Source organism: Pyrus communis, chromosome 15 (assembly GCF_041283825.1).
Source record: "Pyrus communis isolate YQ-2024b chromosome 15, ASM4128382v1, whole genome shotgun sequence".
NCBI lineage: Eukaryota > Viridiplantae > Streptophyta > Magnoliopsida > Rosales > Rosaceae > Pyrus > Pyrus communis.
Genome location: NC_142579.1, coordinates 40118897 through 40142407, shown reverse-complemented (window position 1 = coordinate 40142407; position 23511 = coordinate 40118897). Strand labels below are relative to the sequence as shown.

General features: G+C 36.2%; 4 protein-coding genes across 4 annotated transcripts; 1 reads left to right on the top strand and 3 right to left on the bottom strand.

The window, feature by feature from the left end:
• Positions 1-5043: 5043 nt before the first annotated feature.
• Positions 5044-7756, top strand: LOC137718525 (thermospermine synthase ACL5). Its single transcript, XM_068458082.2, has 10 exons — positions 5044-5340; positions 5514-5580; positions 5709-5803; positions 5988-6090; positions 6201-6289; positions 6379-6535; positions 6623-6698; positions 6889-6947; positions 7043-7179; positions 7392-7756. The coding sequence occupies exons 1-10, from the start codon at positions 5153-5155 to the stop codon at positions 7471-7473; spliced, it is 1053 nt and encodes a 350-aa protein (XP_068314183.2). The 5' UTR covers positions 5044-5152; the 3' UTR covers positions 7474-7756.
• Positions 7757-7922: 166 nt separating this feature from the next.
• LOC137718537 (uncharacterized) lies at positions 7923-8560 on the bottom strand. Its single transcript, XM_088686452.1, has one exon. The coding sequence runs from the start codon at positions 8413-8415 to the stop codon at positions 8047-8049; it is 369 nt and encodes a 122-aa protein (XP_088542578.1). The 5' UTR covers positions 8416-8560; the 3' UTR covers positions 7923-8046.
• Positions 8561-8869: 309 nt separating this feature from the next.
• Positions 8870-13126, bottom strand: LOC137718515 (mechanosensitive ion channel protein 10). Its single transcript, XM_068458073.2, is given in 7 exon segments — positions 8870-9151; positions 9153-9387; positions 9632-9834; positions 9908-10201; positions 10580-10700; positions 10787-12247; positions 12776-13126. Coding segments are annotated over 6 exon segments (2337 nt in total). The 5' UTR covers positions 12241-12247; positions 12776-13126; the 3' UTR covers positions 8870-9121.
• Positions 13127-16680: 3554 nt separating this feature from the next.
• Positions 16681-20406, bottom strand: LOC137708837 (serine/threonine-protein kinase STY13-like). Its single transcript, XM_088685067.1, has 5 exons — positions 20197-20406; positions 19055-19354; positions 17352-17862; positions 17106-17248; positions 16681-16860 (listed from the first exon to the last, which is right to left on the bottom strand). The coding sequence occupies exons 1-5, from the start codon at positions 20404-20406 to the stop codon at positions 16681-16683; spliced, it is 1344 nt and encodes a 447-aa protein (XP_088541193.1).
• Between the last annotated feature and the right edge of the window lie 3105 nt (positions 20407-23511).

Here is a 23511-nt window from a genome sequence, read left to right as displayed (position 1 = left end):
ATTTCGTTTCGGTTACGGTGTTCTAGGAACTCCTTTGGTGCTTTCTATGCGCTGAGATTTGTGTAAATCTAGGGTGCGCTGGGATTTTGAATGTCGAAATTTGGGGTATCTTTTTGGGATTGAGCTTGCGTGGAGTTTAGGGGTTGGGAGATGTTAGTATGCAACATTTTGGTGAAGCTTGTGAGATGTGAGATGTTAGTATGTAACCTACTCTGAACCCTTGATACTGATTGCTTTCATATTTCTTCAAGGAGTCGTGAGGAATACGTACCCTTCACCACTGCATCTTCTCGAGCATTTAAGGTTGTGATAATTTCTTCGACGGTGGGGAGAGGTTCTGACTTGGGCTCCCTGCGGTGGAGGGCACCAACTCTGGGGAGTTTGTGTATCAATGATACACAAATCTTTGCAGATTGTTGGCAATTAATGTAACTCACTCATGTCGATAGTGAATTTCACATAACTGATGGACATGGGTTTAGGTTTTACCAGTTAAATACAATCATGCATGTGTTGTTTTCATACGGCCGGTCAATTAGATTAGCTTAATTACAAGTTTATTATATTATTTTAGGTAGGAATTAGACAATAAGCATAAAGGCAAAGATATTAATTAATTGAGCAGCCAGGCATGAGGGGAGGTCACGAATTTTCCTTTTATGCATGCCCTGATCGATCACTTTTTACCATTTTTTTTCTTGCACTGAAATTTTATGCAGGCTTCCGTCCGTATCATGGAAGCCAATTTGAGTTTTGGTCCCTCTTCACTAACTCTTGTGTTCTCTTTAGCAATTATACTCTCTCAACTGACAAAGCATCTGTATTGTATGATGTACGATTATTACACATTGCTCCACTGAGATTTTGTAGCATGTTTCATGGTGGCGTATACACTAGGTTTTCACTTTTGTCCATATGAAGATTTAACGTCTAAAAATCTCGATGTATAAAATACATTAGAACATAGTAGAATTTTCGCAATCCATGTAGAGCATATCTAATGTGTTGGGTAAGGGTTAGCCAACCAATTTTTTTTTGTTTTTGTTTTGTTTTAGTGTTCAGGAGCTAGATGCTAGGCTTCTAACTGTTAAGTGGGTCTCATGCTGCTCAAAGTTTGGGAGGCAGATTGTCTGCCCTCATGTTTGGTTGCCTTTTCCATTCTCTCATATTTTGTACGGTCACGATTAAACCACATTAACATTTTATATTCCTATTGTTTTTTGTCTTATTATCTCTATAAAAAAATCAATCTAAAATGTTGACGTAGTTTAACCGTGACTGCACAAAATAGGAGGGGATGGGAAGGGCACCCAAACAGCAGACAAACACTCTGCCTCCCAAAGTTTGAGCCGAGGCTAGTTCGGTCTCGCAAAGTGCCTAGACTTTAAATTTCCGAAGTAAATTTTGTTGCTAGAAGTCGATTTCAATTTTGAGGCAAGATTATCAATTTGACTAGGTCATAAGCTCCCCTATTAGAGTCTTTGAAGGAAGAAAAATAACCTTATCAGATTGACATCATTGACAGGTCAGCTTCCAGTTGCAGCAACTAGGAAACCCTAATAGAACGTGTGCAAGACAATTTGACGGCATGCCACTCGAGAGCATCTCACTTTTTACGACAGCAACATCGTGGGCAGAAAGGTTTGTAAGTTTTTGGAGCACCAAAGCAAGCACAAAACCCACATCTGCCCGAAAGTGATAAAAGATTGAAAATTGACAGTGGGTTTTGTCCTCAATCCCATTTTGTTTTTGTGGAAATCCAAATTGGGGGAAAGAACCTTATCATGCAGAGACAGATAGATTGATATTCTGGTAATATATGGTGGGAAGCACCAAGCACGCCTCATCACTCAAATGTTACTGCTGGCCAAGAAGAGTCATGATACACATTATTGGCTCACCTTTATTTTCTAACATATGTTCTTAGTGTGTGTGTAATTTAATGTTTCTTTTGGTGGATTTGTAGATTAATACCAATTGTGTGTCATTGCTCATTATCTTCTAAGGTTTCTTCAAATGAAGTTCAAGATATTCTCATTGCAAAGTCCGAATGCATAATCTCATATCGTTTGTTTTGAAAATATTGAAGTGTTTATATGTAATCAATGAAACGAGTGATCATAGAGAAGTTTTTTGTCATATTAACGGTCATAATCTCATATCGTTTGTCTCGAAATAACATAACAAGTCAAATTATTCGAGGAAAAAAGATGAATTTTCAATTTGTATATAACATTATTCCATAACCTAAAGTGCTTTTGAAACTCCATGTGTTTATCAGAAACGATGCACGGCAGTGTAGGATGGTTCCCACGAAAATCTATGTGAAATAGTTGCCGGCAGCTAACAGGTTTAATATCTCTTCAATAAGGTCATGTATGACCATATTCTACATAAGGTCAGTAAATTTAAATACTCAATGTTTAAGCGAGAATGCGCAGTAACTAGTATATTGCTTGAAGATAAACACACACACAGAGTTATAACATATATATTATCATCCTCTGAATATAAACTTTAAAATTGACCCTTTTCCATGGAAATATATTGAAATACAGAAAAGGTTTGACTTGGCGTGGGAACCAGTAATGTACCTATTAGACTATGAAAGGTAAGGCCATTGACTAAACCCTAAATCTAAATCTATATGATTGTGAGCCGCCCTTACAATGAACAAAGACCACAACGCCTTATGGTGGTGGGTTTGATGCCAAAATATCTTTTGGTACCCTTGTCTCCCCATTAAGAGGTTTCAACTTTCGACCCAACAACACCCACACTTCCTTTTGGGATCCTTTGCCTACTCTGTGTATGAAAATGACCATTGTGCCCCTTCATGCTAAAAAAATTACAATTTATTTTCGTTCAAACATGCGACATTTTTTAACATTAAAAAGAGAAGTACTGCTAAATCATTTACTGGTTAGTCTAGAGAAATGATACTTCGTTTACTTTTGTAATCTTAATCCTGGCGAAATTAACAAAGCTTGATTAGGGTAGGAATTAAAATATGGTGTAACCACACTATCTAGTTCCTATAATAATAAAGGCAATATATTTAGTGATTTTTGTCCCAAGTGACAAGCTCTTTTTTCTATCCATCCTTCCTTCCTCTCCCTTCCCTCCATGAAAGCAATCAGATAGGGCTTCAAGTCAAGGCATTGTTTCAAGAACCCCCAATGGAGAGAGACATGTAAGATCACGGTGGCTTCAGCTTCTAAGGAAAAACGTCACCAAAATATTAAAAGTGAATATGCAATTTGAGTCACCCTAATGGTTTAGAATTTTTTTTAAGGGTTGGAATAAGGTGGTGTGATGAATATCTCAACATAAATTTTATAAGCCAAAGAAGAACTGATCCACACCTGTTCATATTTAATCTTATGAGCTTGTTTATCACGGCTTTTGTAGAGAGGAATCTATAGCGATCTTTCTTCAAGTGCAGGTATAAAGACATGAAACGTTAACGTATAAATTAAGATCTAAAACACTGCAGTTCTCTTTGAGTATCTCCTGCAATTTTACATGTTTCAAGTTACCCTACTAGTTCTCTCAATTTCAAAATGGGAACTCCTGCTTGCAAATACGTACAGTAGTGAAAGGTTTTTAGCCTTTTGGTATAGTACGAAGGCAAATGGGTGATATGGTCATTTGAGGCATGGCATGAAAGACATCAAATAATGCACACACAAGAATAAACAAATTAAAGAAGAAAAAGAAACATGGGATCGATGAGATGATGAGGAAGAAGCTAATGAAAACCAAGTGTCAAATAGTGGGTATTCCACAAAAATAGCTTAGTGGAGTCACCCCACGCTCAATTGAAGACGCCTCCCCTCATCTATCTCTCCCACATTAGCAAATGCAGGACCACAGGTTATCTTCAAGTAGGAAATGTGATGTATCCAAAACACTATCACGTGACATTACCATATTTATTATAATATAAATTGATGAACGGCAAAATTACATTGACATCTAGTACTTCTAGAGCATATTAATAAAAAAACGAATATATATATCTGTGTTTGTGTCTGTGTCTGTGTATTACAATTTGAGTACAATAATGTTATCGCATTGGTCTTCGCATACATAGAAAATTTACTCATGCCAAACATGGATATGGGGGCCATCTACTCCATGAAATCCCTCTCAAGCTTTTGCTTAGTGGGACATGCTCACACCCCACTACGCAGGCCAATTTCATATTTGTGGGCAAGTAATCAGAAGCAAACAAGCAAATGGATAACTCACCAACCCATCGGATGCACTCTCATAACATATTTTTGGGTGCGCAAAGAAACGTATGTTAGAACGTTTTGCAAAAGGTCATAATCCCAAGTGGGTCCTACGTTTGTGCTTTTGTCCCATACGATCTCGCCACGTGTAACTTTTGTACACTTGGCCGTGCCAACTGCGCTCCTACGCGTGCGTTTCGTTTCATGGGAGGGACACCAACTTTGGTATCCAGCACGTTTTATAATGACTGCAAATTACTAGGTGTACTGTTCGCATCACTATGTTTTTTCCTAGAACTTGCTCAATCCACCTCCTAATCCCACTCTTGATCCTATTTATCTGAATTTGAAGCTAACTCTTAATTCAATGTGATTAGCCTGTTATAACACTATTGTAATTTATTAACACACTATTTGAGACCATTTCACAATAACGAATAGAAATGCTTGGATTTCGACCAAAAAAATCAAAATAGAAATGCTTGGACAAAATCCTTACAACAGAATTCAGATTTTTATATTTTTTTTCGAAAAAAAAAAAAAAGAAGAAGAAAATTTTTATATTGAAGGCATGGATTACATGCTAATTTTGTTTGTGGGAAGTGCAACATAAAGTTCGTGATATTGCTAGCTAGTGACAAAATCATTACCCGTGCTCGTCATAATCTACAGATTCTCCTGGTTTACCAATTACCATTTACCAGTGCATAGATTTGATCTTTTATTTGTTTGTTTGTTTGTTTATTTATTTGGGTGCCTTTATAGTTTATAAAGTTTACTGTGCCACTATATAAAGCAGCTAACCCCCTTCCCTTTCTGTCATCCTGTACTGCAAGTGCAAACCCTCTCATTTCCTCTAAGTCCTATTCCAAACCCTAATATTCTTGTCTTGGTTTTTGCTCTAATTTTCAAAAATGGGTGAGGCAGTTGAGTTTTTCCATACAAATGGTAATGGTTTCTGCAAGTTCAGTGAAAAATTTGATCCTAAAGCCGTAGTACTACTTAACGGTAGCAACCACGTAGAGAGAGATAGAGATAGTTCCTGGTACGAAGAAACCATCGACGACGACCTCAAATGGTCATTTGCTCTCAATGTCAACGGGTTCGTAAATTTTCACATCTTTCTTCTTTTGTTGCTAAGGTTTCGAACGATTAATCTCTAGCCTGCTCCTTCTTCATAACTTGTTAGTTAGTTAATATGCATCTCCGAGTCGTATCTTTCTTCTTCTTTCATTAGGGTTTTCTCATTAAGTCTATGCTGGTCTATCTCTGCAGTGTGCTGCATAAAGGGACTAGCGAGTATCAGGAGATAGCTTTATTGGACACAAGGCGTTTCGGGAAGGTTTATGATTTTTCTCTTTTTAAGTGTTAGAAAATGTCTTAAGTTCGATCCTCATTTTGAACATTCTTTCCTTTTTGATAATACTAACGGGAAGTTGATGCTGATATTGTGTTTATATTTATATACAGGTGTTGGTGATTGATGGCAAGATGCAAAGTGCAGAAGTGGATGAATTTATATATCATGAGTGCTTGATACATCCAGCACTCTTATGTCACCCAAAGTTAGTCCTCCTCCATATTAACATTCATTTAATTACTTGTTCACCATGTAATTATATAGGTGCTCTTATTGCTAGCTGGTACTTCAGCATGTTTTTAGAATATTTAGATTTTTTTCTTTTGTTGAATGATTTTACTCTTATTGCATCCATCTTCAACTAATTAATTAAATTTTAAAAAGTGCAGGCCTAAAAATGTATTCATAATGGGAGGTGGGGAAGGGTCAGCTGCAAGGGAAGCACTCAAGCACAAATTGCTGGACAAAGTTACCATGTGTGATATCGATCAGGTAACTAAGCATAATATGGTAAAAGTTGTGTGATTTTGGTAAACATAAACCAAGTTTAAGGTAAAAGACGGAAAATAAATACAACAATTTGAGCTACCTATATGTTGCAGGAGGTGGTTGATTTCTGCCGCAGGCATTTGACACTGAATCAGGAGGCATTTTCTCACCATAAGCTGAACCTTGTGATTAATGATGCCAAGTAAGTGTATAATTAGCTCCTTCTGTAAACTATTATCAACACTCGGAAATAGTCATCCTAACCTCTTACGCATAATGTCATTATTAAAGGACTGAATTGGAGAAGAGTTGCGAAAAATTCGATATCATAGTGGGAGATTTAGCAGACCCAGTTGAAGGAGGACCTTGCTATCAACTCTACACAAAATCCTTCTATGAGAAAATTCTTAAACCTAAGCTTAATCATGGTGGAATTTTTGTGACCCAGGTAAATTATGTTTGCTATGGCAATATATGCCTGTTTCTTTTTAGCATTTTGCAGGAAATAAACATAGTAATTACATTTTATATGCAGGCTGGTCCAGCAGGCATTTTTACCCACAAAGAGGTCTTCACCTCTATATACAACACAATTAAACAGGTCTTCAAGTGTAAGTCTCCCACAAATATATATATATATATATAGGGTTTTCTCCAGTGCGTTTGAGTGCACTTTCTTTATAATGCAGATATTGATACGTCGTTGATAATATTGATATTGTTACTACTTTGACTCGATATTAATGTCGTTGTTGTTCTAATTCATTTCTTTTTTGTGAATTGTTTTCAATGTTTGTGCAGATGTGGTGCCATATGCAGCTCATATACCATCTTTTGCAGATACATGGGGATGGGTTATGGTATGTTAATTAACCACACACTATTAGCTTAATTAATTTGACAGAAATGCATTGGTATTAACAGTAATAATTAATGTCTAACATATGCTAATCAGGCCTCCGATGAACCGTTCTCTATCAATGCTGAAAAAATGGACAGAAGAATTGAAGAAAGAATTGATGGGGAGCTAAACTATCTGAATGGTGCTCTGTTCATCTCCTCTGCTACCATGAACAAAACCGTTTCCTTATCGTAAGATCACTTCCTTTTTACAATCATACTATATGACATCTAAACATTACGGGAGCTGTAATTAGTACTCCAAAATAGTTATCATGCACTCTTTTTAAGTAATTATTATCACTATATAAGGAGCATAATTTTTAGAATGTGAATAACAGCTCCCGATATTAATATTATTGCTCGATTCCAATTAATTTCTTTGAAAATGCCATTTTTATTAGGTTGCTGAATGAAACTCATGTCTACACTGAGGAAGATGCTAGATTTATTCATGGACATGGGGTGGGTTACCGCATTAACTGAGGTCTCAAGAAATTGGTTGGGGGAATTGCTGTACGGCCAAAAAAAGAAGTGAAGAAGAATGGGAGTTTTTACAGTTATTAATTTTATCCAAAAAAAAGAAAAAAAAAACAATATAAAAAGAAAAATCAACAATTGTTTGCAGCATTTGGTTTTACACTGGATAATTATGTTAGCTTCATTGGGTTGTTCATAAGGTTTCAAAAGTGAGATTTTCTCTTTGGTAAGCTTGTTTTTATCTTTTTATGAATGAAGAAAACTGAGGCACTCCCTCATTCCATCCTAAGATTTATTGGAAAGTGTTTGAAGCTAGGGAAATTAATATGAATTGAAAAGGATTGATACTAATAGACAATAAGCCGTAACACTGTATAGCGTCATTTTCGCTGTCCAATTCTGTTTTTGTGTATTTTCTGTTATAATTGTTACAAACAATGAAAACCAAATCACTGGAAAAAACACATTTCATATAATCATCCAGAGTTGCATAGTATGTAGAATTAACCAAGAACAATATACAAATAACAGGAAAAAGACATAAGACTTCATTTAGGAAAAAGTTTCATCTTTGGTTTCTTAGGCTCTCTTAACTGGGTCGAAGTTGGAAACCCCAGCAACAACACCTATGATCACTACAAGCACAACTCCACCAGCAGCAATGCTGAGCAAGAAGTTGTTCAAAGACGGCGTAAGCCCAGAAGTCCCTGCAGCCTCAGCCACCTCAGGAATCACCATGGAGGCTGTCAATGCCGCAGCTGCTAGGCCCGTCGCCACCTTTTCTTTCAAAGAGGCCTCCACCTTGAACGTGCCCTTGGGCTTTGGCTTCACAAAAGCAGCTTTCTTTGATGACTTCAATGGGACTGATTTGAAAAGTGCTTCTACGTTTTGGGTTAATCTGTTTTGGATGGAAGACATTAGTGGCATGGCCATTGAAGCAGAAGCCATTTCGTGGGCTAAATTTTGCTTGGTACAAAATGTTTGTGGTGTTATTTTTGAAGAGTTGGGATTGATAGCGTTAGATATTGGATGGGAAAATGGAGGCAAATGAAATGGTGGGTGGAAATTAGAGATTTGAAAAGCTGATGTGCCACATCTGAGTATTCCTATGTGGGTCAATCTCTGCCTGGGATTGGAGGATAAGGCTGTCCCCTAGATTTGATCTGCTAGAAACCGATTCATTTTCAAACTTGAATTCAGGATTTCATGTGTGAAAGCATGCATGGCACTTGGCAAATCACATGGTTTACATTTTGGATTTTCATGCCTTGTATGTGCTCATTTTGAATTCAAATGGCACTCAATGAATAAGGAAAACCGTGAGATCAAGTGGGATCAAAATACATAAAGTGTCATCGTTTTGTGAGGTAGGTTTGAATAATTCACATCGTTAGATGGACACGCGGAAGAGAAAATTGCGTACAAAAATCACTAACCTTCTTAAAACAACATGCAGATTTCTAAAGTCACTAGTCACCACCAAACGAAGTGCAGAAAATAGGAAACAAAAACTAAACAACATTTCATGCCAAATTCCTTGCTAGTCCACAGCAGTAATCTGAACTAGCTACTGAAACTAACGTACTTGGTAAAAAATCCTACCGGGAAAAAGAACAAAACCATCAAAAGGTCTTCCTTTTACCCCGCAAGAACTTCATTTACTGGCAATAGCTGCATCTGATTTAAGTTTGAGTGAGACGAACTTCTTGGGGCAGCAGATTGTACTTGATTTGGAGCTCTTCCAACATTTTCTTCAATTCGATGACTAGTTCAGTTCTCCGCTTATTCTTTTCTCCGAACTCTTGAAAGTTCATTGTGTGAGTGACATACAGGGCCATCTTTAATTTATTGAGATTTTCGAATTCAACCACTACCAGATTGTGGTCAGAATGCCAATGCTGCGAGTTACTCTCCAAATGACTGAACAAGCAAAATGAAATTGCAAAGGAGTAAATATAAAGGAGCAGTAGAAATTGATGCTAGACTGTTAATTAAAACATTTTACTCAAGTGAAATCATGCGTGAATGTGCGGTTTGCACAACATAACAATTGTGATTATTCTAGTAGCGTAACATATCAGTTTATTTGACAGGAAACTAACATATATGTTTCTAGACCTGTGCTAGCCCGTACATAAACCAACAAAAGATTTGATTAACTCACTGTTTTATTCTCTCTTTCAGCATGCCTATCCTCTCCACTGTTGTCGAAAAAGCAATGTGGAATTCGACGATGTCTTGCATGTTTGGACTTCTGTAGTAATTGCTGATGGCTTTTGTGGACAAAACTGAATTCGGATAGTATACCTTCTCCATATTGAGTTTCAAGAAGACTGTATTTAAGATGTTCATCTCCTCAACCATCAACTGTCAGGTTGCCAGGCATTAGAAATTTGATTAAGGAAACCGAATGTAATGAAACAAGAGTTGAGAAAGTTACCGGAACACCATCAACAACACAGCGGTCACCAACATCAAATGGATGCATTACAAATACAAAAATTATAGCTTCAAATATAGTCTTGCAAGTGTTTCCAAACATAAAAGCTGCAACTACGAGCTGTGACGAGAGGAGAACAAGCACTTTCGTGGTTGCAATTTCCATCAATAAAAGCCACACTACAATGGTGATAACAACCAGGATGCCAGTCACAAGTTTGTTCAATTGCCTTACAGCTGTTTTGGTGTCGTTTAAAGCATGAGCTAATGCTTTGCGACCATTGTAGACCTTCACCTGCAAAAGCCGGAAGGCCAAAAATACTTCACCTCTTTATCCGAAAGAACTTTCTAAGGCAGACCACCAACAGCTCAATTCTGTACATGACTGAGGACTGCTGCTGTTTTCTTATCTACCTTGCGGTTCAACATTAAACAAAAATGGATTCCAAGTGCAGACGCTAATGAGTAATGGTGAAGGGAAACAATGTATATAGAAACAGACTCAGGTTACAAATTCCCTTTCTCCATCCCCCACCATAAGTTTTTAGATTGTAAGACATGCATGATTTTAAAATAAGGCATGTATGTGTATGATCAAGGAATAACACTCCATGACTACAGAATCAATAAGTACAAGTGGGAAGTCCAGAGACATGAAAATAAAAGGTCTTACCACCCAATCCGTTAGAGATTTTCGGTCAATATGTCCAGTCTCGTCTGCGTCAAACAGCGGAAACACAAGTTCCACCTCTTCTTTAATCATGAACCTCATGAGGTCCTCCTCCTCAATGTACCTACTCAGATGTAAGATGTGTAAGAAACACATGAAAAGGCACCTATATCACAAATAACAACTAAACAATAAGGTGGTTTTTCTCACTTGGAATCCGGTTGTGCGACATTATGAAAAATGTAATAGGCAGCGGCGGTTGCTTCCATCTCATTAGTAATCTCCCTATCCGTCTGTTCAGCTCCTCCCGCTTCCATCTCATCCAATGCATGGGAGATGGTGGACAGCCCTGAACTCGAAACTGCGTCCACCAATACCTTCATGGTCCAAGCTGAAACCTTCTCTTGCTTCATCTTCTGAAGCTTTCCCATATCAATCACCTCTTTCTCCTTCCCAGCCTTAGCCTTCTTTGTCGTCCTGAAACTCACTTGCCCAGTGCTCGGACATTTCCCAACCCTCTCAGCCTCCTCTATAAGTGCTGGCCCTGAAAGTGTCTGAAGAACATACTGATGGAAGATTGATTCTTGGATTCTATCAAAAAAGGTGTTCACATGGAAACTAGATGCTAAAATCTTAAGGAACAAAGTTTTTAACAACCACAAAAATGCCCCAACAAGAATGGAAACAAGAGTCCATGTGACATAATTCAAAATCTTGGTGGAAGTCTTTGATCGCTCGACCCCCCGATTGAACACCAATAGCCATGTGAGAAGAACCAGAGCCAACCAAATCGAAACCTGAACGCTCTTTTTCATGCCATGAACAAAATACAAAACCTTCTTCCTCAGCAAAAAATTCCTCTCAATCAGAAAAACTATGAAATGCATAAACCAGTTTGTAACCAACATTCCACAGAATATCACCATCACAAGCACACACCACTTCCAAATTTCCAAGCCCCCCCAACACATATCATTCTTTAATTTCTCGATAGTCAAGCTAGACACTAAACAAGCCAGAAGTACCAGAAAAGTAACCCACTCAAGCAAGACCTTAGTTGTCATTTTCACTTTCCTATGGTTATCTCTACTCAATTTAACCTTCTTGTAAATCTCTTCATCCTCCTTCTCTTTGATCCTGCCTGGAGACGGCGGTATCCTCCCACTCCCGGAGATTGAAACACTCCTGATACCTGATTTATCATTTGGGGAAGGCCTATTGAATGAACCCCTATAAGGGGAATTTGCACCAACTTGATCTTCTTCAAACAGATTGTGATCAATGCCTACTGAGGGTTCACCAAATCTTGACTTGGGTTTCGAGTTAATTGACCTATTTAGTGACTTTCTCCTAGCAAGACTCTCATTGCGGGTGGGAATCTTGGGAGGCTTACCAGGACTGGCTCTCCAAAATTCAGGTGAAGGGGAGCTCACTGGGACTGACTGAGAGAATCCACTGCTGGACTCAGCCGATGCTTTGGCGGGTGAGCCCACTTTGCTTTGCTTGGGAGCTGAATATTCTGAGCCTTTTGAGGGAGATCCTTTTGCTGCATTGATCTCTTCGCTTCGAACTTCCACTACAACTTCACCTCCATTGGAAGAAAGCTTCTCCGACATGCTTACTTCCCCGCCTTTCAAAAGCTTTTCTCTCTCTATGGCCTTCATTGAAACCCTACCACATCAAACATCACAAAAATCTTGCAGTAAACCCCAACTAAACAAAACACCAAAATCGGAATGACATTCAAAAATGCGATTTTTCCGTACCCTTTTGGTAGATTAATCCCGAGTTCCCTCTTTTCTTTCAGGATTAATCAAATCTTTATTTTCCTAATTAAATATTGAATATCTATATAAATGGCTTTCTAACAACACCATAACAAACTAGTTCTGATCGAACTCTACAACATTAAACATCACAAAAAGCTTTCACTAAACCCCCAAATAAAGAAACCATGGTACACCAGAAACAAAATCACATTTAAAAATTCTGACTTTTCAAACCCTTTTGGCAGATATATCCAATCTCCATCGTTTTAACCAAAGATTGAAACTTTACAACAAGTAATCTACTTCTGTTAACGTAACTGGAAAAGAAGTTACCTTGGCGCCAAAAAGATCAAATCAAACGGTACAAGGTGTCTAAAACAGTAAGAAACACTCTTCTTATTCACCTAAATATGTAAATAATCAGACTCACCACACCAGAGCTATTCACAGAGCAGAGACAGCACCCCACCAAGGAAAAAAATGGAAGATCATTCCAGCAAGTTCTTTGATTCAGTAGTGCAAAGCAAGTGGTTAACTAGATTGAAAACAAAAAATTCAAATCCAAAAGAAGAAATCGAAATTTGAACTTGGGTTGTAGGGTGTTTGAAACTTCGGCGACTGATGCTTTAAATACTTGAGAAGGAGAAGAATAATGGTGATTTTATTAGAGATTGGTTTGCAGTTGCAATAGTATGTGATAAAATAAATAATGTGAAAGTGAAGGAGCAAAGGAGGAAGAGAAGGTGTGCAGACAAGTCAGAGAGGGACAGATTGATAAGACAGAAGGTTGAGAGGGAGGAGGTATCGTCCTATTCTCGTCTCTTTCCACCTTCTTCTCCCACATTACTTTTTATTTTATTATTTTTATAAAAAATTTAATATAAAATATTAACATGATTTAACTATAATTATTAAAATAATATAACATAAAAAGGTAAAGAGATTAGGAATCTTCTTCTTCTGTTGAGAGAGGGTTCAAATGTTTAGGAAATGCAAGTTCCTAGGAATGCATATTAATATTGTTTACCACGTGGGCTCCTTGGATATAAATAAACATGTCAGAAAATTAAGATATAAAAGAATGATCTTAGATCTTCCACAGCAGGTTGGAAAAAATAAGTGGGCTGCTTGGAGACATTGAATTTATATGGAAATTACTGAGATTAGAAAATTTGAGTGTGATACTAATTAATTAAATCATGAGTTTAATATATCAAACTTATTAGTGTGGTACTAATATATTAAACTTACACTAATATAACAGTAGTGTTACAAAAATTAAACTCAAAATATTTATTTTTTTATATATAACTATCATACTCTCATAAACCACTATGAAACATCGTGACAAAAAATTTGTAGATTGAGTAATTAACCACGTCTATTATTATGTCTAGATTTACGTTTTCATATTTTCATCTCATAATGTCGTCGGTATCAAAAAAAGGAGGATGGTGGTTGAATGGACGATGATGTGATGTAATGAACGAAATAGTTTGGTGAAATTGACCCCCCAGAAAAACAAAGAAAAAGTTTGATAAAGACATTGTATTATTATGGTAATGTGATGTAACGAACATGAAGTCAGCAAGGGTAAAACTGGAATTTGGATGAAGAACAAGTAGGGTTTATGAGTTAATTATAATAAGGCTTTACAGGTGGGGGAGCATTTTTGCTCTCACCATAATTATAGTGTATGGGCACTAAACGTCTAATTATAACTTTAAAGGGGCTTCTTATTTGTAGTTGTTAGATAAAAATTTAACGGTCCATGATGATTGGTCAGAAGAATTCTCTCTATTAGCTCATAAGAGGATCCAAATCCGATGAGAAGGTCCATCAAAATTAATACAGTGGGCCCAAGTATCTGGAAAGATCATTGATGTTGGGTGAGAGGTACAGTTCGTATTAATTCTTCATAGTAGTAGTCCTGGTGCTATTTTCGCCCACCTTTGGCCCAACAATAAACATATACTCTTCTTTTTTTTTTTTTTCCCACTGAATAAACATATGTTTGACAAAAAAAAATATATCATTGGGTCTCACACGTGAGGGATCAGTACGGATCAAACACATCCAACAACACAGGTATTATTAGCAACTTATTAATTATCACGCATAATTCATCCGGTGTGAAATTTTATTACAAAAAATTTCAATATAAGTTGAAATGGAATGTTTCAACAATGTTCTCTATTTGTTTATTTTTTTTTTTCTTTTATGTTGTTTCCATTTCTTGAAAAAATACTACCATATTGGCCACTTGCTTTACATGGTACTCAATGCTCGAATTTCTTGCACGTACGTTAGTTTGATGCAACTTAGATTATTTATTCATCTCTCGCTATATCTAGAAGGTTAACATTTTCTATTAAAGTTGTCGTTGTACACTGTTTGTATGACATTAGTCTACGTGCCATTAAGAGCGAACGATTATGAGATCTTGAATAAGATAAGTATTTCATAAATTTGATGTTGTTTTTTGTCATTATCAAGAAAGTATAGAACATACTATTGTATGGCCTGAACCGCAATAATACTAAATTTAATAATGTAATTTGCCTTTAAAAATAAATTTACCAAAGTTGTAACATCTTGTGTTTTGAGTATGCAAAAATATTTATCTTATATATAAAGCCAGAGCCCCACTTTGGGGTCTCGGCTTCGACAAAAAATAATATGGCCAAAATGCCCCTCATCCAATACAAATCAAAAGAAACAAAAGAGAATGCATAAAATAATACAAGGGTAATTTTGTAATTTTAACAATTTTTTTTAATAATTAATTTTTTGGTGCAATTTTATTTTATTTTTTTTTATAATTAGTACCTTACAATGGAATAGCAATAATGTGATTCAATTTCTTTATTTTTAAACACGTTCAAAACATCTTAAGAGGCGTGTAATACCGGTTATAAAAAAAGTCTTTCACATGTGGATAATAATGTGATTAAATTAATTGTCAAATGGTTGTTTTTTTTTTTTTAACAAAAGTTATTATCTACATTAAGGAGGAGTGTGTGAGTTTAGCCTCACAATGGGCTAGCAATAATATGTTCAATCAATTGTTTATTAAATATTATTTTCTCTATTCTTAATGTAAATTCTATAAAGACCGATTTTATTATGTGAATTCAGCTGCTTTAATTGGTTTATGAGGGGTTTCTTCTAGTATGATCTAAAATGATTCATTTACTTCAAATATTTGATTTTTCTTTTATCAATTTACATGAATAAATATATTTAAAATGTATAAGTCGTGCATAACACGTCGTGATTTAAAAAATACATTTTGCAAGCACGTGAGCACGTGCATAAAGGTTTGTACGTAGAAAGACGAGTGGACGACATGGCTCGAGGCACCAAAAGTGAAATGGCCAAAAATATCTCCTAGCTATGCAATTGGTCATGGTTTTGATATCTTGGGACTTGTATTATTGCATTTCGAATAATAATATAAAGGGGTAATGATGGAAAAGTCAAATTTATACGCTAAATTTATAAACTAAATGAGATGATTGAATTCTTATTTAACTGTTGATTAATATGATTATTTTTTATTGATGATATATAATTTAATTTGCAATTTTAACCTCTTAACATTATCATAATATAAAAGGTTGGTAGGATAATAAAGCCTTGATCAATCCATGCAACTACAAGACAAAAGGCCCATATTTTAAAGAACTGGACTTGGTTGCTGAAAATTCAACATAAGGTCCTGCTTGCATCTAATCCTAACTAAACACGTATTTAAATTTTGATTTTAAGCAGGATATGGTTCTGAATTATTCAGCAGCCAAGTCTTTTCCTATTTTAAAAGGAAGGGAGTGAAACGACATGCAAGCTTTTTACCTTTATCGTTTTGTTTTGTGTGATTAATAACGACGTGTGAGGCATGATTTGCAATTGAAGCGTCGCTTTGGTGCGCGTCAACTTTATCTTTTAAGGGTTGATTGCAAAGTTAAAGACAAATGCAATACGAACTTGATTACATCGATCTTATGTGAGTTTATTTATTCATAAACTAATCATATATTTATTCAACTACTTGATCGACCAGGGTCTCCTGGAGGTAATGGTCCTCTCTCTCTTTGGAGAATGTAGGGCGTTTTGCACTGTACATCGACCGATTCTATAGAGCTGGTCTTGCTTAATCATCTTTTATTTAATTACTTTATAGTTTGTTAACCTAAACTCATTGCTTACGTACGTATGCAACCCAACAACTTTGACTTTATGAGATATTTGATTGAAGTAATAATATCCTAATTGCTTAAATGAACGTCCAAACTGATTAGATTAACATTAACATAAGCATATGGTTGTCAAACTTCAATAAAACAATCTGTTTTGAAGAGCCTTCAAACTACTTGTAATGGCGGCAAAGGATGGTCTCACTGACGCATCTGCATCCCATGAAAGGCAAATTAGGTCAATTAGCTCCCCAAGTTGCCCATCATGATCATCAGCCAGTTTTGGCCTTAGGTTGTCCTCCACAACTTCCATCGCAATCTACAATGAAAAATCACTAGTTGATTAGTATTATTTTCCACATGATTAATTCGATTATTATTATTTTCATTTACTTATTGTTCATGTCATGTTTTAGTTAAAAATTTAACCAGCATTAATCACACATAAGCGATATCTCATTGTTAATGCATTGCAAATTTAGCGTCATAAATCACTAGAAAATTCCTCCATACAACTTTATTATATCTTTTTATTTCCTTGAAACAAGGTGGGTTGTTTCTTACCTTAATGGGACCGTAATCTTTCTCAATGTAAGGATAATCTCCAGTTATAAGCTCATTCAATAAAATCCCAAAACTGTATACGTCACATTTTTCGTTATAAGGCTCGCATTGGATGACCTCGGGTGCCATGTACACATAAGTTCCTGCAAATAATTAAAGGTAATTAACGAACAAATTAAGACATAAATCACTTAGTTAACACATATACATATGAATAAATCAATCATTTAACACACAAATCCTCGCCTGTTTCGCCAGTGAGTGCCTTCTCTTCATCACTCAGGAACCGAGCATGACCAAAATCCGCAACTCGTACATGCATAGCATCGTCCAAAAATATGTTGCTAGGCTTGAGATCACGATGAATCACCATAGGCTTTTGTCCATGAAGATACTGCATGGCTAGAGCAATCTCCAATGCCCTAGCGACCCTCTCTTTGAGCGGAGGAAGTGGTATCATCCTCTCTTTTCGCCTATTTCCAGGGCCGTGAAGCCACTCCTTTAGTGTTGTACTCATGAACTCCGTCACCACCCAAGCATAGTTAGGAGGATCGAGGCATGCACCCATTAGCTGAAGTATGTATGGATGTCGCTGCCTACATAAGGTGTCAAGCTCTTGAGCGAAAAATGCGACACCATTGTCGTTCGTTTCAAAGAAATCAGGGTACATGCATTTCACTGCCACTTCAAGTCCATGCCATGTTCCTTTGTATATGTGAGCCGTACTCCCCTGCCCTATTTTTTCTTCAATCTCAATCTAATCCAATTTTCACCATACATGAATAGATACGTTACCATAGGGTTTTAGGAAATTTGGCAAGTTACATTGATCAAGACTGTACATCAAAATTACACATTCATATACTAATTTTACTTGATTAACAATTTTTGTTGACAGTCTGACAAAATAGCATGCTAAACCATACGAAACATAATGTACAAATTTTAAAGGGTAAATTACAATTTTCATACCTTAGGTTTGAGGTTTATTTCAATTCCTTACAACATCTTCAAAACATTTCACTTTCATACCTTAAGTACTATTTTATTTCAAAATAATACCTCCGTTACATTTTCCATCCATTGATCGATTAAGTGCTGACATGGCTGCCACATATATGCCATGTGGCTGCCAAATGTCTGCCACATGGCAAAAAATATTTATAAAAAAAAAAAAAAAAAAAACTTCAAAAAAGGGGAAACCCACCTCTTCTCCCTCCCAAGCATCCCAATATCCCTAAACCTGCAACAACAAGAAGGAGAAGGAGGAAAAAAAATCCCAGAAATCATCTTTGCCCTGGGGGGTCGGGAGGGTCGTTGGGTTGGGGGAGGGGGGTGCAATTTTTTTTTTTTCTTTCCCCCTTCCTCCCTCCCTCTTCCTCTTCTTCTCCTTCTTGTTGTTGTTGCAGATATGGGTCAGTTGGGAGGGGGAGGGATAGTTTCAATTTTTTTTCTTTCTTCCTCCCTCTTCTTCTTCTTCTTCTTGCAGACTGGGGGTCGCTGTGTGTTTCAATTTTTTTTTTTTTTTTTAGGTGAGAAAATTCAGGTTTTGGGTGGGATGTGATGGGTTTTTGGATGGGAGGGGAGGTGAAGAGAGTGGAGGAGAGGGAGGTGGTTGGGATGCTTGGGAGGGAGAAGAGTGGTTGCGGGGGTGGGGTGGGTTTTTGCGTTTGCAAGTTTTTTTTTTTTTTTTTTTAATTCATGTTTAAAAAAAAAAAAAATTAATGCAGACATTTGGCAGCCACGTGACATATGTGTGGCAGCCACGTCAACATTTAACAGATCAATGAATGGAAAATGTAACAGATGTATTATTTTGAAATAAAATAGTACTTAAGGTATGAAAGTGAAATGTTTTGAAGATGTTGTAAGGAATTGAAAAAAACCTCAAACCTGAGGTATGAAAATATAATTTACCCAATTTTAAATTTGGGTCACAGAAGACCTACCTCTCCTGGATGGATGTACCATCCATTTAGCTGGGCTTGATCAATAACAGCTGCTAGATCAGAAGAATGGTGTGGTTGAGTTGCTGGAAATTGCGGGATGGCATTTGGAGTGACAACTTTGGAGGAGGGCGGGCATGGTTGTGGGCCAATGTCTTTGGAGTTGTGAATGAGGTTCAAGAATCCATTATCTTGGGCTACCTGTAGGCAGTGCCCAAGATAATCTTGTGTCCTTTCCATCCTCTTCTTATGCATAATTTGAAGCTCTCTCTCATTTAGGACTCTCTTTTCCAGCTCTGCCACCTTAATTGCAGCCAAAGCCCAAAATATGACAATTCAATTCAACAAAAATGAGTATTTGGTTTTCATAATTTCGTAGTTTGTTACAAAATACATATACTACAACTACATGTTTGTTAAAATCGAATTGTTTTCTCCAACTTTATATTGTTGAACACCAAAAAGCTCGTCTACGTTCATCACACTAAGAAAATTTGAATATGTAGTGACGAAAACATTCATTTAGAATTCATCACTGGAAAAGTTATAAAGATGGGGTTTTTTCTTTCTTTTCTTTTTGTTGAACATAAAGATAGGCATGTTTGATATTAATTGTGAATTTTCTTCAATTTAACAGTCACAATATTACGTCTTATTATTTATTTAGTGTAACAGCCACTTATCAAATAGCTTTTATGCAGGACCAAAGAAACATATGATACACGAATATTGGGTGGGATTGACCATCGGACGTATCAAAACAAAATCTTGTATATATAGACGTGAGAAAATTGAAATAGATGAGTATTTCTGTATTGGGATTCGTGATCGACCTTATGATGCATGCATCTCCCAAACTAGCTAGATGCTATATTAAGAGAGGGGTCCAAACTAACCTAGTTGAACCAAATTAACACATTTGACAAATGGGTAAATACTAGGAAAATTAAATTTGAAGATAAAGAGGACATGAAAGTTGATGATTGGTTTATTACTTAAACGTTGATAAACGTGCTTATTCCTATTAGTGTTTATTCCTATTAGTGACACTCTTGAAAAAATTCATAGCTAAGAGAGCTAGGTTGTGATCCAAACAAGCATATATACCTGTTCCGCAAACAAAACAAAAAAAAACAAGCATATACCTGCTGCTCTAATTTAGAGATCATTGGATGGTGGTTCATAGGAACAACGTTAACTGACTCCGAACTTGAGCAGCCATTCGTCCCTTGGCAACATCCAGTTGAGGTGGCGGTGACGATGTTAGTAGGCACTACTTGCTTTGCGCTACTTGAATTGGTTTTCGCCGACTGTGGAGACCCAAATATGGAACCCTTCTTCTTGAAATAGTTCATGCTATTCTATTTTCCTATATGCTAATTACGATTAATTAGTGAGAAGATGCAAGGAGGGGAAGCTTAATAATGGTTTAATGGTGTTTATAAGGTGTCCCAACGTTTGTTGTTTAGTTCATGCAATAAAACAATCTGGGCGGATTTTGTGATGTCAATTATTTGTTTTTATACAGCTTATGTTGATGAGGCGATAAAGTCTATGAATATGAGAAGGGATGCCAAGAATTACAGTCTGGGCGTAATTAACTACTATAAATTATGTGGATCCTTCTAGTAGTAGCTATGGACTTGAAGCACAAAAAAATTACAATATTACCACAAAAGTAGCGTGAAGATAGAGAAATTGATTCAAGATAAAGAGTTGTGCTAGCGTCGGTCGCTTTTTAGACGCAACAATATCTCATCATACATTGATTATTGTAAGATTTATGTTTCATTGAGAATTTAGGTTTTGATTGACCCGAGTGCAATCTATCTTGCAATTATATATCAATATTTGAGCTAACATTGTACTGCTCAAATTGACGGTAGCAATACTCTTCGACAATTTGAATCGCTGAAGTGTCCAATTAATGAATAGGTAATTAGGTTGTCATTGCTCTATGTTTAAATGTATGCAAGTGTATGGGGATGGATAGAGAGGAATATGAATCTTGAAAACCCTAACTACTGTTATTACAAGTAAGTGGTCCTGCGAGAACTTCAACGCACAGATCATGACTTTTGTAGGAGAAAGGAGAGGACGGTGGTGCTAACAAACAATTAAGATTGTGGAATTTTCACCTCGGGATCGACAATCACTCATTAGCTTTTGTGACTTGTCTTTTACTCTTTCACCACCCGAATAGCCAAAAAATAAAAGTGGTGGAACCTAATCTAGTGAAGACCGAGGAGGAGGAGACTGTGGACCATTCAACGATCGTAATCTTGTTGAGAGGAGCTGGCCCTCCCTCAGGGCGCAGGGCTCATCCTGTCAGTCTGGCGGTCCTCGCCCTTTTCCCCACTTCCACGCTGGTTTGTTCAATATATTTCACAGTTTGATTAGAAGAAAAAGAAAGCATGCATGTTGGATACAAGTTAAACTACACAAGTAGGGATACAGCAACAGTAGGAAAAATGTATTTATGATATAGAACGTCTGATAAAGTTCAACGTACGTATTTGTAAATGGAAGGTGGAACTTGATTCCTGTTTTCCCATGGTTGACAACTTTATTTAACTTGAGAAAGTTAAATTACTGTGTATATTTATAGGGTAGAGTTTTGCAGGCTTGATTTGACTAATGAACTTCATCTGCAACTTAAGATGCCATAAAAATTATGCAGAAAGCAGCAAAAGAATCAAGGAAGCACAGTTTTTGAATTGAGCAATACAACTACTACTGAGATCCATTTTTGTTGGTGAAGAAGAAAGGTGCATATTAAAATCTAAAAAAAAGGATAACACAACAACTTGCATAATTATTCAACACATAGTTCGTATTTGAACATCGTCGTTTGATTTACACTACTCAGTTTGTACTATGTTTGAGAAAATCCCGAGCTCAAATCTAGAGGACGATAGTTGTTGATTTTAAAATATTGTTTGTACACATCATCAATTTTCATCCAAAGATGCCTATATTTTTATTTTGTTGATGGAGATACTAAGTTCAAATTGATTTAAAAACATTGTATTTGGAGTTATTAATTATGAACATGATTAGTGATTTGTAAAACCTAGAAGCTAGAAACTGAGGATGGTCCAAAAGTGGTAAACGATTACTCTCCTTCTTCCTCCACACACCACCCACATTATTCTTTTAATTATTGCCGGCAACTCCCCACCACCTCACCCACCGTATGGAAATTACCCTAAAATAACCGAAATTGAATTCATTCATTAACATTGTTAATCAAATTGCTTAATAATTTACTGATACATTTCAACCCTTGGAGCCTTGAAGTTCTGTATCTGACTCCTTGAAGGACAATACTTTCCTTATTTCCGAAAATGTGGAAAGTCTAATCATTCCCTAAAAGTTAATGCGGCATTATTTCTACATACAATAAGAATAATCGAATCATTCATTCTCTTTATCATTATTTAAATATCATCTTGAAGTTCGAGACCCTTTAGACATTTATATTTGTCTAACAAAATGATTATGATAACAAGTGTTGACAGTCAATTTTTATATGAATGAATATGGTCTTCAAATTGGAAGAATTTTTCTAGAAAAGATATTTAAATAGAAAATTTCAATGAATAAAGTTTAGTCAGCCTTGTTTTTAAGTTAGTTAATCATATGATGATGCTAATTTTGACTTAGAGAGAGACATTTCGATTCTTGGCATCAAGACTTTGAGACCCAGAGTTGAATCTGCATGCTCATCACGTACCACTAATCTTGTATATTAATAATAAGCAATTATTAAGCATCTTTCAATTTGATCGTGCTCGATCAGTTAATTTCTTAGTCGCCACAGCAAATCATCAGTCCTACAACTCGTCCTCTTGTCCTTTTTTCACTACTTGATATAATAACAAAAATATAGCTACATGCATTGGCATGGCACTTCTTCACAATATATTGTGACATATAATAAACAAAAAATATATAATTATACGTACATATTGATGATTGCCACTTAGCGGCTGCACTTGCAAAGCATATATGTATGAAAGGTAATGCTAGGGAGATCAAAATTTTAAACCAAATGATGTAGATGTTAGTGATTGAATTATTACTTAAGTACTGATTAACATGCTTATTTCCTATTGGTGATACATCGTTTAAAAATTTGATCTCTCTAGCAATATTCATGTATAAATGTATTATGTAACCACAGTTCACGTACGTGTTTAGTTAGGAAAGTGAAAAAGAACAGTTGGAAATTTGAAGAGATGGAGAATCCATGAACCCAAAGACCCGAGTAGGGGATGATGAGATGGGGATGCTAACGCAACGTTCAAGTAACAAGGGTGCCAATTTCCCCAAAATCCAAAATATATTTACAAAAATCCAATTCCAGAGAAAGAGAGAAAGAAGAAGCAAAAGCAAATGCTTTAGGACTCACTTTCTCTATTCCCATGGGTGAAGATCTGCCTTTGCCTTTGCCATCA